A 17,892-nucleotide genomic window follows, 5' to 3' on the forward strand; every position below is an offset into this window, starting at 1 on the left:
CCCCATCGCCAGCTGCCATCCCCATTCCCAGGCGCCACTATCCAGATTCCAGACTGCTCTAGACTGAGACAGTGAGACTGCTGCAGCTGCTGTTCGCCTGTTCCACTGTTCCAGTCCAACGACAAGTCGACAACATATTAGGTATTGTTTTCTTGTACACTTGCAATTGACAATATGCTGGATGTGTTATATTAAGCAAAATTATATAATTGATGTGTTTTGGTTGGTTTTTCCTAGAGAGCTGATATCATGTTTAGATGTTATTTTGCTATCATATTGCGGCTAATTGTATGGCCACCCTCTTGTTGAATGGACCGAGTACAAACTTGACATCCGATAACCTTTTGTCCGTTTCCGAACCGAGTCCGCACTGAATCCGACGTCCGAAATAATCTGCTCCGCATCCGCTTCCGCACAATATCCGCACCCGCTTAAAAAAATGGTTTAGGATATGACATAGCTATTAATTATCCGTTCGAATCCACTCCATTTTCACCCATAGTGATCATCATTTAATGAACAAGTCACTTACGTTCTAATGAACAAGTCACTTACAGATCATCATTTAATGGTTCCTAAAATCGATCACGTCAGTTCGAGGAAATCGATCAATTTTAATTGGTTCTTTTATGGCGTTGACAGAGAGTCATTGGTTTTTATCGATATTTATTGGTTTTGGGCAAACCACTGAAGAGTGGTTAATTTTTATTTCCAAAACCAAAAGATAAATCCTTCTAATAGCATGTGTTACTGATAAAAAAAAATTCGTTTATCCGGCTGAAAATAGCAGTACCCTCTATACAACACATATTTAAACAAATTTACATATATTAAATAAAAACAATCCAAAATTCAATCATCACGAAGTCAACCCAGATACCATAGTCTGCCCTTTATGTTCCCCAATATTCTATTGCAGCTCCGTATCCCAATCTATAAGACCAAATATTCGTAGCAGATGTATCAAGATACATATCTGAATAGGACGGTGTCTTCGGTACAAAGGCCAATTCACCATCATGGACAATAAGGTCAACATAGATGGTTTCGGTCCAATTGTAGAACCTTGGGAAGAAAACTTTGTTCTCCATCCAGTTAAACTTGGTCTTCTTCATCATCGTTGTTCATTGGTGGAGAAACCGTTTGTATTCCCGGTTCGTAACCCCCTTTAGTCCCGGTTGTCCAACCGGGACTACGAATCCGGGACTAAAGATAGCGATCTTTAGTCCCGGGTGAAATAACCATCTTTAAAGATGGATCAGCCGGCCACGTGGCTAACCGATCTTTAGTCCCGGTTCGTGTTACCAATCGGGATTAAAGATCTGTGTACCATTTTTTTTATTTGCATGGCCCTGTTTGCTGCATGGTTGATTATATATATATATATATATATATATATATATATATATATATATATATATATATATTACAATACATATATATGCATTGTAATATATATATTATGCATATATATAGAATACATATATATATATATATGTATGTGCATATATGTTACCAAAATATATATTAACACTAAAGTAAATTTACGTACATATATATATATATATATATATATATATATATATATATATATATATATATATATATATATATATATATATATAGTACAATTCATTTGCTCGCTAGCTATAGCTACGACTTCGACGCCGGCGTTACGTCAGAAGAGGAAGGACCGACGTTATGAATTATGAATTGTCGATCCGTCGTAGTAGAATTCACCATCGGGATTAAGGACTTCTTTGTTGATGAACCCCATCAGTTGTTCTTGAACAGCCGTGATAAAATCCTTGTGTGGGAGATTTTCCCTCATGTGAATACGCTATCATTCAAAAAATAATGACATATCAATAGATGAAATTAATAAACAACTTAACAAATCGATACGCAATGAAATTTTGAATGGTTTATGTATACGTACATCGAGCTCTCGTGTGGTGTATATTTGGTTTGATAGGCAGTGGGCATACTCGCATACGTAGTAGCCGTATAAGTTAGTTCCCTGGTCCTGCTTTGCACACTACATGAGAAACGATGAGAGATTTAATATACTCTTTATATTAACTGTAATTAGAGATTCAATTCAATATAATTTTGGATCATGCATGTACTCACTGGAAAATGAAACCTCCGTCCAAGTTTTTCTTTCCAAGTCCCGCGGACCAATTGACGGAACCGATCCCAAGCCCTACATGTGCAGTTGCAAGCTATGATTAATTAATTATTACCCAAGATCAACATAATAGCAACAGAGTCCCGCGACTTTGGAATAGATGGCATTATATTACCTGTCTATCAATTAGAAGACCTTGTCAAAAACCTTCTCCTCTTTATTCATTGAGTCGTACACAGTGACTCTGCATACGTCCAAGTCGAAAAATAACAGGACCCAGTGGAATCTGGAATATGCGTGAGATGAGATAAATATCAGAATGTACATGTTATATGTATGGGAATGAAATTTGTTCGAACGATAATAAAAACTCACTTTGTGTTGTACGGCAGTAGTATGAACGTCTTGAAACGCTGCTGCGTTAGGAGATGGACGAGATTGTCCTCTGTGTCTTTCTCGTACTTGTTGATCATTTCGGTGTTGATTTTTCGAGGGTCGATGAACCCAGTATCGTAAACCCCCCGCCGTCGGGCCCTTTGAATCTCCATTCTACAACGACGAAAGGAAATTATTATTGCTTACATATATGCCAGGAGCTAATTATTGAACGAAACAAATCGAACTCAAAGATGAAGCATTTAGGCCCCCGGTGTTAATTTTGGTAATTAATGACAAGCGCTAATTGTGAACTAACCGTTGTCTTTGAGCTATACATTTTAAGTTAGGTCCACGTCATATGTGCGCATGGATGATTATCGATGGATTAAAATTGACGACGCAAAGCAAATGGAAAGAAGACGGTAAAACTAGCGCTTTAATTTAGAATTGATCGAGGTGTAGGGCGATCAAATTTGCTAGTTTATTTTTAGTTTCGCAGTACTATTAAGAGGGGTAATGACCTAGGAGAGAGATGATTTTAATTGCCACATTAGGTCATTATGCATTTAGACTTGTGCTCACATTTCACACACACACACACACTTCATTGGGTTTGGCCTGACCAGGGGCGGTCAGACCGGCCACATAGTGGCGGTCTGACCGGCGTGCCCTGGCCGGTCTGACCGGCCGCAAGATGGCGGTCTGACCGGCGCATAAGGCCGGTCTGACCGGTGGCACATGCGCGGTCAGACCGGCCCCCTGGAGGCCGGGATGGTGCTGCTCGGGATGGCCGATACAGAGCCGACGGAGCCGTATTCGGTCAGACCGAGCCGATGGCGGTCTGACCGAGCCGAGGCCGGTCTGACCGTCCACCCCATGTCGGTCTGACCGGCCAGGCCGATGGGGCCCTCTGACAGAGCTACAACGGCTAGAAAACTAGCCGTTGTAGAGTAGCACGGTCTGGCCGGCCACTTACCTCCGGTCAGACCGGCAGAGCACAGAGTTGGGGGATTTCGCCCCCAACGGCTAGTTTTGGTGGATGGGAGTATAAATACTCCCCCACCAGTAGCAAGAGGGCTCTCTTGGCACCCAATTCAATTGCATACATCCCTTGCACCTCTCTCACACCCACTTGAGCTTTGTGTTCATCCATCTAGTGTGTTAGAGGGTTGATTAGCCAAGAGTCAAGTGCATTGCTTCCATTTGTAGAGCTATTGTGGCACTTGATTGATCATCTCCACGCCGGGTCATTGCTTGTTACTCTTGGAGGTTGCCGCCTCCTAGACGGCTTGTGGAGGAGTTGCCCGGTGACCTCTCAGAGAAGATTGTGGAGGAGGCCCGGCGCCGGTTTGTGAGTGGTTTGGAGTTCACCACCTTCGGAGTGAAGGAAGAACTACCCTAGTGATCGAGGCTTGGGTAGTCCTCTCCGTGGGCCGGCTCCCGCCTTGCCCACCCCTTGACCAAGGGGGCGTGCGGTGGCTTCGTGGTTGAGCGGTGGAGTTGGGCTCGCCTCAACGGGGAGTAGGAAACCGGCGAGTTTCCGAACCTCGGTGAAAAATCTCTGTCTCCTTGTCTCATTTGATTGTCGCATTTATATTTGTGCAATTTACATTTCTAGAGACAAACTTGAGATCATATCACCCTAGGATTGCTAAACATTGACATAGTAGTGTGATTTACTTTCCTAGAGATATAATTGAGCCACTATCACCCTAGGTTTGCAAAACATAACTTAGTTGCTTAGTTAGAGTTAACCCTCACCAAGCCTAGCAACTTAGGTTAGTTTTGATTAGGTGTCATTTAGTTTTAAATCGCCTATTCACCCCCCTCTAGTCGACATCTCGATCCTATAAGTGGTATCAGAGCTTGGTCTCTCTTGATTAGGCTTCACCGCCTAGAGAGAAGATGTCAAATGAGGTGAACCATGTAGGGAAGGCTCCCATGTTTAATGGCACAAACTATTCCACTTGGAAAATTAAAATGTCTACTCACCTCAAAGCTATGAGCTTCCATATTTGGAGTATTGTGGATGTAGACTTTGCTATCACCGGCACACCCTTGACGGAGATTGATCACCGCAACCTCCAACTCAATGCCCAAGCCATGAATGCTTTGTTCAACTCTTTGAGCCAAGAGGAGTTTGATAGAGTGAGCAACCTTGAGACCACATATGAGATTTGGAACAAGTTGGCGGAGATCCATGAGGGCACGAGTGAGTACAAGGATGCCAAGCTTCATTTCCTCAAGATCCAATATGAGACATTCTCCATGTTGCCTCATTAGAGTGTGAATGACATGTATGGAAGGCTCAATGTCATTGTGAATGATCTCAAGGGGTTTGGGGCAAACTACACCGATCTTGAGGTTGCCCAAAAGATGCTTAGGGCTCTACCGGAGAAGTATGAGACCCTTGTCACCATGCTCATCAACTCCGACATGTCAAGAATGACACCCGCAAGCCTCTTGGGGAAGATCAACACCAATGACATGTACAAGTTGAAGAAGAAGGAGATGGAGGAAGCCTCACCTTCCAAGAAGTGCATTGCTCTCCGAGCCGAAGTTGAAGACAAGGGCAAGGGCAAGGTGAATGAAGCCAATGAGGACTTGGAGGAAGAGATTGCCCTAGAAGGTTCAATGATCTCTTGGGAAGGAGGAAGGGGCTCCAACTCCAATAGGAGAAGAAATAGAAGACCCAACAAGACTCTCTCCAACTTGAGGTGCTTTGAGTGTGGTGAGAAGGGACACTTTGCTTCCAAGTGCCCTTCCAAGGATGATGATGGAGACAAGTCATCCAAGAAGAAGAGTGGAGGCTACAAGCTCATGAAGAAGCTCAAGAAGGAAGGCAAGAAGATTGAGGCCTTCATCAGGGAATGTGACTCAAATGAGGAGAGCTCCGCCTCATCCAGGTCCGAGGAAGAAGGTGGTGATGATGCAAGCTCCAAGAATAAGAAGATGGCCGTTGTTGCCATCAAGGAGGCTCCATCACTCTTCGCTCCACTTTGTCTCATGGCAAAGGGCTCCTCTAAGGTAATATCTCTTAGTGATAGTGAGAGTGATGATGATTGTGATGATGTTTCCTATGATGAGTTTGTGAGTATGTTTGATGAGCTCCATGCTTATAGTGAGAAGGAGATTGTCAAGTTCAAGGCCCTAAAGATGGATCATGCTTATTTGGAGGTCTTGTATGAGAAGGTAAAGACTTCTCATGAGAGACTTACCATTTCTCATGAGAAGCTTAAGGAAGCTCATGACAACCTCCTTTCCACTACTCAACATGGAGCTCTCATTGATGTTGGCATATCTTGTGATTTGCTTGATGATTGTGCTACTTGCCATATTGCTCATGTTGCATCATCTAGCATTTCTACCTCTTGTGATGATCTTGTGTATATGTCTTGCTCTAGCTCTATCTCCTGTGTTTCTATTTGTGATGCCTCACTTGTTGTTGAGAACAATGAGCTTAAGGAGCAAGTGGCTAAGCTCAACAAGAGCTTGGAGAGGTGCTTCAAGGGTAAGAACACTCTTGACAAGATTTTGAGTGAGCAACGGTGCATCCTTAACAAGGAGGGACTTGGGTTCATTCCAAAGAAGGGTAGGAAACATTCTCACCGTGCCACTCGTTTTGTCAAGAGCAATGGTAAGTATTGCTCCAAGTGTCGTGAGGTTGGGCATTTGGTGAATGATTGCCCCAGTGGTAAGCCTCCTAAGACATGCATGTTTGATTCTCATTATATGCTTAGGAAGGCTCATGATGGTAGCATTGTTGCTAGATATGTGGGTTCCCCTATACTCGGTGGTAAAAGGAATGCCATTTGGGTGCCCAAAGCTTTGGTCTCTAACCTCCAAGGACCCAAACAAGTTTGGGTACCTAAAAGAGCTTGATCTTCTTTTGTAGGTGAACTACCGCACCAGTGGGAGCCATTGGGTGCTTGATAGTGGATGCACTCAACACATGACCGGTGATAGGGCTATGTTCACCACATTTGAAGTTGGAGGGAATGAACAAGAGAAAGTGACATTTGGAGACAATAGCAAAGGAAAGGTAATTGTGTTAGGTAAAATTGCTATCTCTAATGATTTGTCAATTGATAATGTCTCTCTTGTTAAATCTCTAAATTTCAATTTGCTTTCAGTTGCTCAAATTTGTGATCTTGGCTTGTCATGTGCTTTCTTCCCGCAAGAAGTTATTGTTTCTAGCCTTCTTGACAAGTCTTGTGTGTTCAAAGGCTTTAGGTATGGAAATCTTTATTTGGTTGATTTCAATTCTAGTGAAGCAAATTTGAAAACTTGTTTAGTTGCAAAAACCTCTTTGGGTTGGCTTTGGCATAGAAGGCTAGCCCATGTTGGTATGAATCAATTGAGCAAACTTTCAAAACGTGATCTAGTTGTGGGCTTGAAAGATGTGAAGTTTGAGAAAGATAAGCTTTGTAGTGCTTGTCAAGCCGGCAAGCAAGTTGCATGTTCTCATCCTACTAAGAGTATCATGTCCACATCTAGACCATTGGAACTCTTGCATATGGATTTGTTTGGCCCAACAACCTATAAGAGCATTGGTGGTAATAGTCATTGTCTTGTGATTGTTGATGATTATTCTCGTTATACTTGGGTGTTCTTTTTGCATGATAAGTCTATTGTTGCCGAGCTTTTCAAAAAGTTTGCAAAAAGGGCCCAAAATGAATTTAGTTGCACTCTTGTGAAAATTAGAAGTGACAATGGTTCCGAGTTTAAGAATACCAATATCGAGGACTATTGTGATGATCATGGTATTAAACACGAACTTTCCGCTACCTACTCACCTCAACAAAATGGTGTAGTGGAGAGGAAAAATCGTACATTGATTAAGTTGGCAAGGACTATGCTTGATGAATATGGTGTTTCTGATTCCTTTTGGGCGGAAGCCATAAACACCGCTTGCCATGCAACCAATAGGCTTTATTTGCATCGTCTCTTGAAAAAGACTTCCTTTGAGCTAATTGTTGGTAGGAAGCCTAATGTTGCCTATTTTCGAGTTTTTGGTTGCAAATGTTATATTTACCGAAAGGGTGTTAGACTAACCAAATTTGAAAGTCGGTGTGATGAAGGGTTTCTTCTAGGTTATGCCTCAAATAGCAAGGCATACCGGGTCTACAACAAGAACAAAGGTATTGTGGAAGAAACCGCCGATGTTTAATTTGATGAGACTAATGGCTCCCAAGAGGGGCACGAGAATTTGGAAGATGTAGGTGATGAAGGCTTGATGAGAGCTATGAAGAACATGTCCATTGTAGATGTCAAGCCTATTGAAGTGGAAGACAAGCCATCCACCTCCACTCAAGATGAGCCATCTACTTCTGCTACGCCAAGTCAAGCTCAAGTTGAAGTAGAGGAGGAGAAGGCACAAGATCCACCTATGCCACCAAGGATACACACCGCTCTTTCCAAGGATCACCCAATTGACCAAGTGTTGGGTGACATTAGTAAGGGTGTTCAAACTCGATCTCGTGTGGCTTCGATTTGTGAACATTACTCGTTTGTTTCTTGTCTTGAGCCAAAACATGTAGATGAAGCTCTTTGTGATCCGGATTGGATGAATGCTATGCATGAAGAGCTCAACAACTTTGCAAGAAACAATGTGTGGACTTTGGTTGAAAGACCTAGAGACCACAATGTCATAGGGACAAAGTGGGTCTTTAGGAACAAACAAGATGAGAACGGGTTGGTGGTGAGAAACAAGGCAATGTTGGTGGCACAAGGTTTCACACAAGTTGAAGGTTTGGACTTCGGTAAAACTTTTGCCCCCGTGGCAAGACTTGAGGCTATTCGCATCCTTCTTGCATTTGCATCATGCTTTGATATAAAACTATTTCAAATGGATGTGAAAAGTGCTTTTCTAAATGGTGAAATTGCCGAACTTGTCTTTGTTGAACAACCTCCCGGTTTTGAAGATCCTAAAAATCCTAACCATGTTTACAAACTCTCAAAAGCTCTTTATGATTTAAAACAAGCTCATAGGGCTTGGTATGAAAGATTGAGAGATTTTCTTTTGTCAAAGGATTTCAAAATTGGAAAAGTTGACACCACTCTTTTTACAAAAATCATTGGTGTTGATTTCTTTGTGTGCCAAATTTATGTTGATGACATCATATTCGGTTCTACTAATGAGGTATTTTGCAAGGAATTTGGTGATATGATGTCTAGGGAATTTGAGATGTCCATGATTGAAGAGTTGAGTTTCTTCCTTGGACTTCAAATCAAGCAACTCAAGGATGGGACGTTCGTGAACCAAACCAAGTACATTAAGGATTTACTCAAGAGGTTTAGTTTGGAGGATGCGAAGCCCATCAAGACACCTATGGCAACCAACGGGCATCTCAACCTTGATGAGGGAGGTAAACCGGTAGATTTAAAGCTTTATCGTTCTATGATTGGTAGCTTGCTTTACCTTACCGCATCTAGGCCGGATATCATGTTTAGTATTTGCATGTGTGCACGGTTTCAAGTCGCTCCTAAGGAGTGTCACTTAGTGGCCGTGAAAAGGATTCTAAGATATTTAAAGCATTCCTTTACTATTGGCTTGTGGTACCCAAAAGGTGCTAAATTTAAGCTTGTTGGCTATTCCGATTCAGATTATGCCGATTGCATAGTGGATAGAAAGAGCACATCCGGTAGTTGCCAAATGCTTGGTAGATCCCTTGTGTCATGGTCATCCAAGAAACAAAACTCCGTAGCCCTCTCTACCGCCAAGGCGGAATATGTTTCGGCGGGTAGTTGTTGTGCCCAATTGCTTTGGATGAAACAAACCTTGTTGGACTATGGCATATCCTTCACTAAAACCCCACTCCTATGTGACAATGATAGTGCCATAAATATAGCCAATAACCCGGTCCAACATTCTAGAACCAAGCATATTGACATACGCCATCACTTCCTAAGAGACCATGTTGCCAAGTGTGACATAATCATTAGCCACATAAGAATCGAGGATCAACTAGCCGACATTTTTACCAAGCCTCTTGATGAAACCCGCTTTTGCAAGTTGAGGAATGAGTTAAATGTCATAGACTTCTCTAATGTGGCTTGAGATGGTGCACCATGGTTGCTTCTTTTGCATATTGTATATTTGCTCCTATTTGCTCTTATGCTTTGGATTTATTGTCATTTGGTTCTTCATTGCGAAAATGGAGCATGTCACATTAAGGGGGTGTCTTGCACTCTTGCATGTGCTCCACTTCCTTTTATATGTGAGCAAATCAACTAAAAGTGCTAGTAGTGTTTTCAAAATGACCAAGTCAACATAAGTCAAAACTTTTGCAAAATCAATGTAATTTGAAATCTATCTCTTGGAAAATGTTTCAAAAGGTTCCCTATATGTTTTCCAACTCTCACTTTGCAAGAAAAATGATTTTTGAATGAAAATGCCATTTTGGCCCTCTTTTGAAGAATCTAGAATCTTGTTTTTGGCCAAAATGAGATTAAACCCCAAAATGAGATTGAGAAGGAATTTGAGAAAAGTTTCAAAACAAAGTTGGTAGTGAAGAAGATTTGAAATGTTTTTGGTATTCAAATCATATTCAAAAACCAAATATTTCAAAAGTTGTTTGAAAATCAAATTCGCCCAAAAACCCCTATAGACCATAAATGGTCACCTCCTAGCACTCAAGTGAGTTTTGTTGCAAATCTTCATAAATTTCAAATATTATGAATGGTTGGCAATATTTCAACTCACACATTTTAAAATTGCTCCAAAAATCAAATTTTTGTTGAATTTTATTGTGTGGGGGTAGCCGAACTGTGCAAGGGTTGTGCACAGTCGGCTGGGGGCCAGTCGGTCTGACCGGCGCTATATGTGCGGTCTGACCGGCCTGGTGGCGGCGGTCTGACCGGACCCTAGGGCCCAGTCTGACCGGCCACACCCCGGCGGTCTGACCGACCGATTATAGCCGGTCTGACCGGCCGGGGATGGTGGGCCCGGGAATCTTCCGTTTTCTTCTCTCTTCTTCCCCTACCCGACCCAATCTTCTCCCATTCAGCCATCTTCTTCCCCAACTCGAAAAAACTCCTCCTCTCTCCTCTCCCAAACCCTAGCCACCTCCCTCCACCAAATCCATCCGGTTCAACCGTCAAAATCACTCCGGTTACACCGTAAGTGATTCTCCTCCGCTTCCTCTCTCTATTCCATGGATTGATTTGAGTTTTTATTGCGTTTGTGATCCATGGCATGGAACCCTAGGTGAAGGAAGAGGTGTTCTTCGATTTGCACTAATAGAGGGTAGTTTCTTGGTGTGATTCAACTCCTTCAACCGGTAAATCACTCTCCCTCTTGTGCATTGCTGTCAAATCGGTCTATTTCAATCTCTAGGGTTAAGGGTAGTTTCCCCCTTTGCTTCAATCTCTATGAAATAGACCTACACCTTGATGTTCATGTTCCAATCTTGTGCAACTTTGTCCTAGCAATTTTTAGAATCATTTGTGTGGATTGTGGAAGGATTCGGTTGTGCTACTGTCTGTGGCGGTGTGACCGGCCGAGGGCCGGCGGTCTGATTGGCCGATGGCCGTCGGTTTGACCGGCCGTGAGACGCCGGTCTGACCGGCCGATGGCCGTCGGTCTGACCGGCCTTGGCTCTCGGTCTGACCGCCCCTGACAGGCAGCACCCCATTCCTCCCTCTTCACTAGGGATGGCAATTTCCCCCGCGGGGCCGGGTCCCCTGCGGGGACCCGCCCCTACGGGGGCGGGGGCGGGGCCGATTTTCGACCCGCGGGTGCGTCGGGGACGGGGCCCCGCATTTGGGCGGGGAGGGGACGGGGGACTGATTTCACCCGCGGGTGACCCGCGGGGCCCCGGGGGTACATATAGACCTTAAAATATAGATCAAAGAAAGCCTACAAAGCCCAGCCCACTAAAAAAATCCTTAACCCTAGCAGCACATCTCTCAGTCTCTCTCCTCCCCACATCCATTCCCCTCCCCTCCCGTCATCCCGTGCGGCTGTGGCGTGACCTAGGCAACGGCGCGCGCTCGTGGGCGGCTCGCCTCTGGATCTCGCCCTCTCGGCGTCGCCGGCGCCTGCCAGCCGCCAGGCCACCATCTCCTCTCCCCTCCTCTCCAGTCTCCCCTCCGGCATCCGGCGGCTCCAGCTCGTCCTCTCCCTTCGGAGTCAGCGGCGGCGGCACACAGGGCGGCGCCGCGGCGGGCCGGCGGCGGCGCACAGGCGCGGCGGGGAGGCGACACCGGCAGCAAGGGCGCGGCCAGCGGCTCCAGGTCGTCCTCTCCCTCCGGAGGTGACACCGGCAGCAAGGGCGCGGCCAGCGGCTCCAGGTCGTCCTCTCCCTCCGGAGTCAGCGGCGGCGGCACACAGGGCGGCGCCGCGGCGGGCCGGCGGCGGCGCACAAGCGCGGCGGGGAGGCGACACCGGCAGCAAGGGCGCGGCCGGCGGCACACAGGGCTAGGGCGGCGGCGGCGGCGCACAGGGCGGCGGCGGCGGCACACAGGGCGCGGCCGGCGGCGAGGTTGCAGCACATCACAAAGAGTGAGAGGTATTGCTCCATCTCCAATACTCCAAATGTGCCTTGTGATTTGATGGATATCATCAATGTGTTCTTGCTGAATTTTTATGATGAAATTGAAGTATTCATGCTATTTTTGATGGTGTGTTAATTATGTACAATATTTCTTTTTGCTGAAATGATGATTGTGTTGTATTTTTTTGAGTTGACTGGATGGAGATGCTACCCAATGCGGGGCCCCGGTCGGGTTGCGGGGCCCCGCAGGGGTCGGGGGCGGGGGATGTTTTCAACCCGCATCACTGGTCGGGGCCGGGGGCGGGGGGTAAAGTCGGGGGTCGGGGTCGGGGGCGTTCCAGCCCAACCCGGCCCCGCCCCGCCCCGTTGCCATCCCTACTCTTCACTATGTGGCTTCTAAAATTATTGCTTATCCATCAATTGCTCCTTGTTTTTCAGCCATGCCTCCCCGCACTCGCCATGGTCGTCGTGAGCCCACGCCCGATCCCGTCAGTGAGAATGAGGAATCAAGCGGAGATGAGTATGTTAAAAGTGATGATGAAAATATGGAAAATGTTCAGGGTGATGAGATGGAAGTAAGTGATGATGGTGATGACAATGGGAGTGGCAATGGTGAAGATGATGAGGCAAGTGATGATGGGAGTCCTCTCGATTCCACCATCCAATTTGTGCTTAATTTGAGGAATGCTCAACAATACACTATCCTCCGTCATCATGATCAATTCCGGAGGCCTAACGATTGTAATGATCCAAGATTTCATACACGGTTCCAAAAGTCCGTGTATGAACAAGTGTATGCCAACAAAGCCTTCGCCGAACACAAGTGGATTTCTTGGAGGCACATTGGTGAGACACCGGAGTTTGAAGATTTGCCAGAGATGTTCCGGACCGTTGGGATTGATAGAATTGTCACCATGAAGCAACCTTTTGATGATGATCTCATCTGGCAATTCTATGCCACCGTATGGGTGTCCGGCGATTGTGATGCAATGAAGTGGATGTCGGGGACCCTTCGATGCTCTATCAACCGCCGTGAATTCAAGGAGCTCTTGCACATTCGCTTCAACAAATGGGATGACCTTCATGATGAGCACACCCACAACCCCTTCTCCATTGATCACTTTTCTCAGTTTTATGAAGACGGGGGAAGGCACACATATGGAAAGGTGGCGGGTTTGAGGGCTCTCCCAAGTGTGATCAACCACATAGTAAGGGCCACCATCCTCCCAAGATGCGGCAACAATGATGACATATGCGGAGTTGCTTGGCATGTCATTGATGCCATTATGGATGGTCGTCGGTTTGATGTTATCAACCTTATGATGAAGGAGATTGCCATCTCAAAGGGGACTATTGGACAAGGAATCTATTATGCTCCCTACATAGTGAGATTGATTCAAAGCAAGTTGGGACAAATTGGTCACAATTTAAAAGAACATAAGGAGTACAGGCCTCGTCTCCAACTCTCCTCCCCTAGAGCTCCTCGTGTGCGCCAACCAAAATTTGATCAAGGTGCAACCTCAAGTGCAGCCCCCCTCCTCCTCATGGGTATGATCCAAGTGCTTTTTTCCATCCACAATATGCCTACTTTGGAATGCAACCCAATGAATTCTTCAACCCGGTCCTTGGGGCTATTAATACCCTAAGTGAAAGCATTCAACGCTTATCCATCGGGCATGAAGCATTGCATGAGGATGTTCGTGGCTTGCGCACCGATGTTGGTAACTTGAATACTTCGGTGGGAAGATTGCATACTGTCACGCCCGGAATTTCTATCCAAAATTCCAAACGCTTACATGTGCGCGAACCCTCGTCCAGGAATCAGCCGAGGCACACAATAACAAATTGATAATAGAGTACAATTATTACTCTAATTAATAAGCGAATAAAATGTCATTACAGAGGTAGATAGTTCCTCTCAATCAATAAAGATCTAAGCAGCGGAAAATAAGATAAACAGCGCAGACGATTCCACTCCACAGGCAGCTTGACCAGGGCTACACCTAATCCTCCACACCATCAGCATCACTGTAGAACTCCTCCTCTGATGAATGATTGCAAGGTGAGTATATGACATACTCAGCAAGCCACGCAGCAAATATGCAAGTGCACAGGATAACAAAGGATGGCATAGTAGGGTTTCATTTGCATAAACAGCATTTAATAAACATTTCAGAATTTAGTAAAACAGTTGAGTAATAATTAAACAATATTATTCCAACGCTATACAACATATCCTGTTGCATAGGCCCAACCATTCTGAACAACCAATCCCGGCTGCACAGTTCTATCTCCAGACCAGGAATATACCATTCCAAACCAGGAGCTAATCAAATTATTACCAGTCATAGTATCTTTTATTATGATGAGAGGTATGAGACTAATCACGAAAAACATTGTTAGACCTGCCCATAACCGCGGGCACGGCTATTCGAATAGTTTTACTCTGACCAGAGGTGTACCACTGTACCCACAAGACACAGCCCCACGACATGTCACCATGCGCCTTGATACCACCACGGTACCTCAGAAAGGAGCTGTGACAGTACCCCTCGCACAACACAATCCACCACAGCGCACCGTTCCTGGATCATAATCACCCCCTTATAAACAAGGCATGGACTCCCCAGCGACCCCCGTGGGCTTATCTCCGCCACTTCTCAGTCTGGTGCCCCGCAATGAACTATGCTATACAAAAGGTAAAGCCGTTGCCCACGCTGGCTTGTGGTTGGCACGGTTAATGTTTCACAACCGAAACTCGTGAACCGGTCCTTAATTGTCATGAGCACGACCATCAAAACCATGTGCTCACAACCCACCATTAACAGGTTTTAGTTGGCAAATTAATTAATTAACCAATCATGATTAACCATCATGAGTTATCATTAAGCCATCATTAAATAATAGGGAGTCATAAGTTATCCCAATAGTGTGCTAATGTTTCTAAGCATGGCTAAGCAATCACATCTAATATCTAGCTGAACCAATATATAAAGCTCAACTAGTCAATTTATAAGAACCCAAGGTATCAAGGAATAAAGTAATCAAGAACAAAAGGGCTATAACAAACAATAGGTTAATTCCACCCAATGACATTCGAAAATAAATGCAATAGTTGAATAGAAACAATAGCTTTAAACGGGATCAACATGCTCAAAGGGGTTGTTTGGGATCTGTGTGACTTGCCTTGCTGGCCTTGGAACTCTTCAAATTCTTCTCCTGCGAAAACGGACTCTCCGGAAACGTCGGAATCTAAACAGAAAAGAGCAAAACACCAAAACAGCACATAAACAAGCATGAACAGTACATGTGGATATTTTTAACATGTAGATCTCAATTTTAGAAAAATTTAGAGACTTGAACCAACTAAATCCGAGCTAAGATGAATTAGTTATGAATTTTTAAAGATTAAATCGGATTAAAACACTTATATGGATTTTAATTGAATTATGACGCAATAATGAATTATTTTTGAAAAGGAAAAGAGGATTTATTGCGTCAGCGGCTAGGGTTAGCGGTGGACCGGGTGCACGGCGACGGTTCACAGGAACGGACGGCCGAGATCGATCCATCCAAAACGAACGGCCGGGATCGATCGTTCCACGGCCGGACCACGGCGGACGGCATCGATGACGTCGGCGATGACGTCATCTCCGGCGGCGACCGAACCGCGCGAGCTCGCCAGCGAACGTCGGCGCGGCAACGCGAACGGAGAGCACCTACGGGTAGCGGTCGGCACGGCGAACTCACCGGCGACCAAAGCGACGGCGGACGATGACCGGACGACGTCGGCGACGAGGAAGAAGCGGCGGCAACCTTCGGCTTGACGACGGCGACGATGTCCCGGCGGTCGACAGCGACGGCGGAGGGGTGGACGAGGACGGCGACGCGACGGCGACCACGACGGCGGCCTTCCCGAGCGACGGCGACGACTGGAGCGACGGCGGCGCACGGCTGGAGCGGCGGCGACGACGGCGGCGCGAGGACTCACGGCGCTAGGGCTCTACGGACGACGAGAGGCGAAGGCGAGGGTGGCGACGGGTAGCGGAGACACCGGGGATCCTTTTAAAGGGGCAAGGAGGCGGCGGCGAAGGCCCACGGCGGCCGGCGACGCGAAGGAAAGGTTAGGGTTCGGAGGAGAGAGACCGATCCGATTCGAGATCGAATCCTCCGCTTTCCAAACGATTTTAGCCGAAGTTCCAAAAGGGAAAAGGTAGAGGAGATCGAGAAGATCATTTCCCCTCTATTGATTTCACCGGAAACGGAAAGGATCGGCCGGATTTGGAAAGAGACGGCGGCGGCGCGGCGCTAGGGTTTCGGGCGGCGGCGGCGCGAGGAAGACGACGACCCTGACAGGCGGGCCCCACCTGTCAGCGGGCGGACGCGCGCGAACGGCGGCTGCGGACTGGGCCGACTTGGGCCGAGGAGGAGAGAGAGAAGGTTTTGGGCCGACTTTCGGCCCAAAGCCAAAAGAGACTTTTAAAAACCTTTTTCCATTTAAATTATTCATGAAATGCAATTCCATTTATTAAAAATACTTCCTTAGCTCAAATAAATCCCAGAAAAATCTAGGAATTATAGAATTAAGCAAAGTATTTAATAAAATTTTATCTAGCCCCATTTTATATTGGAATTTATTATTTAAAAAAAAGATCTTCTCTTCTAGGCTTTTAAAATCAATTCTAATAATTCCAATTAAACAACAATCTATATATTTGAAATTTTTAGGGTGTGACACATACTAGGGTGGGTGTCTTGGATTCTCGAGTCCAAACTTTGGAGAGTACCCAAGCATTTGTGTATCATCGTCGTCGTGATGCTCATCATCCTTCCACTTCGGCGCGTCCTCCTTCTCCACCACAAGAGTGAAGACCTTTTTGGTGCTTGATGCCAAAAGGGGGAGAAAAGTGTGTTTTATGTTGGGTTGGGACTAGTAGTAGTGAGGTTAGTCACCTCGTATTTAATAGGTTAAGGAGGATTGGGCTATATTTTGTATGGGTATGGGTTATTACTCTATCTTGTGTTTTTTTGTCGTTTTGTTAATCTCTCTATGTCATTTGGACCCTTCGTGGTTTTGTAATAGCCTAGATTTATTTGTGAGCTCTTTATGTGGTCTTAATGTGAACTTGTGCTATGATGGATGGTTGGTGTGACTTTGATATACTTGTGACCATCTTATGCATTCGGTTTATTCATATGTGAAGTTCACATTATAATTTGTCTATGTGTTTTGCTATGTTGATATGTGAAATTGAATTGTGCATTGGCTCCATATTTGCGATTTGTGATTGTTATGCATATGTTTAGGGGGAGCTTTTGCTTGTCAATGCAATATATGTCCACGTGCTCTATGTTTGATTATATATATTTGTGGTGTTTGTCATCAATTACCAAAAAGGGGGAGATTGAAGCATCTAGGCCCCCGGTGTTAATTTTGGTAATTAATGACAAGCGCTAATTGTGGACTAACCGTTGTCTTTGAGCTATACATTTTAAGTTAGGTCCACGTCATATGTGCGCACGGATGATTATCGATGGATTAAAATTGACGACGCAAAGCAAATGGAAAGAAGACGGTAAAACTAGCGCTTTAATTTAGAATTGATCGAGGTGTAGGGCGATCAAATTTGCTAGTTTATTTTTAGTTTCGCCGTACTATTAAGAGGGGTAATGACCTAGCAAAGAGATTATTTTAATTGCCACATTAGGTCATTATGCATTTAGACTTGTGCTCACATTTCACACACACACTTCACTGGGTTCGGCCTGACCAGGGGTGGTCAGACCGGCCACATAGTGGTGGTCTGACCGGCGTGCCCTGGCCGGTCTGACCGGCCGAGAGATGGCGGTCTGACCGGCGCATAAGGCCGGTCTGATCGGCGGCAC

At 45.4% G+C, this 17,892-nt stretch overlaps 1 protein-coding gene across 1 annotated transcript in view; it reads right to left on the reverse strand.

The window, feature by feature from the left end:
• Positions 1-893: 893 nt before the first annotated feature.
• Positions 894-17,892, reverse strand: part of LOC127785368 (uncharacterized) — a 28,807-nt gene continuing 11,808 nt past the window's right edge. Inside the window, exon 4 of the mRNA XM_052312797.1 lies at positions 894-1,100. Coding sequence (XP_052168757.1) covers positions 894-1,100 — 207 coding nt within the window. The remainder of the gene's footprint in view (positions 1,101-17,892) is intronic.

Source organism: Oryza glaberrima, chromosome 9 (assembly GCF_000147395.1).
Source record: "Oryza glaberrima chromosome 9, OglaRS2, whole genome shotgun sequence".
Classification (NCBI taxonomy): domain Eukaryota; kingdom Viridiplantae; phylum Streptophyta; class Magnoliopsida; order Poales; family Poaceae; genus Oryza; species Oryza glaberrima.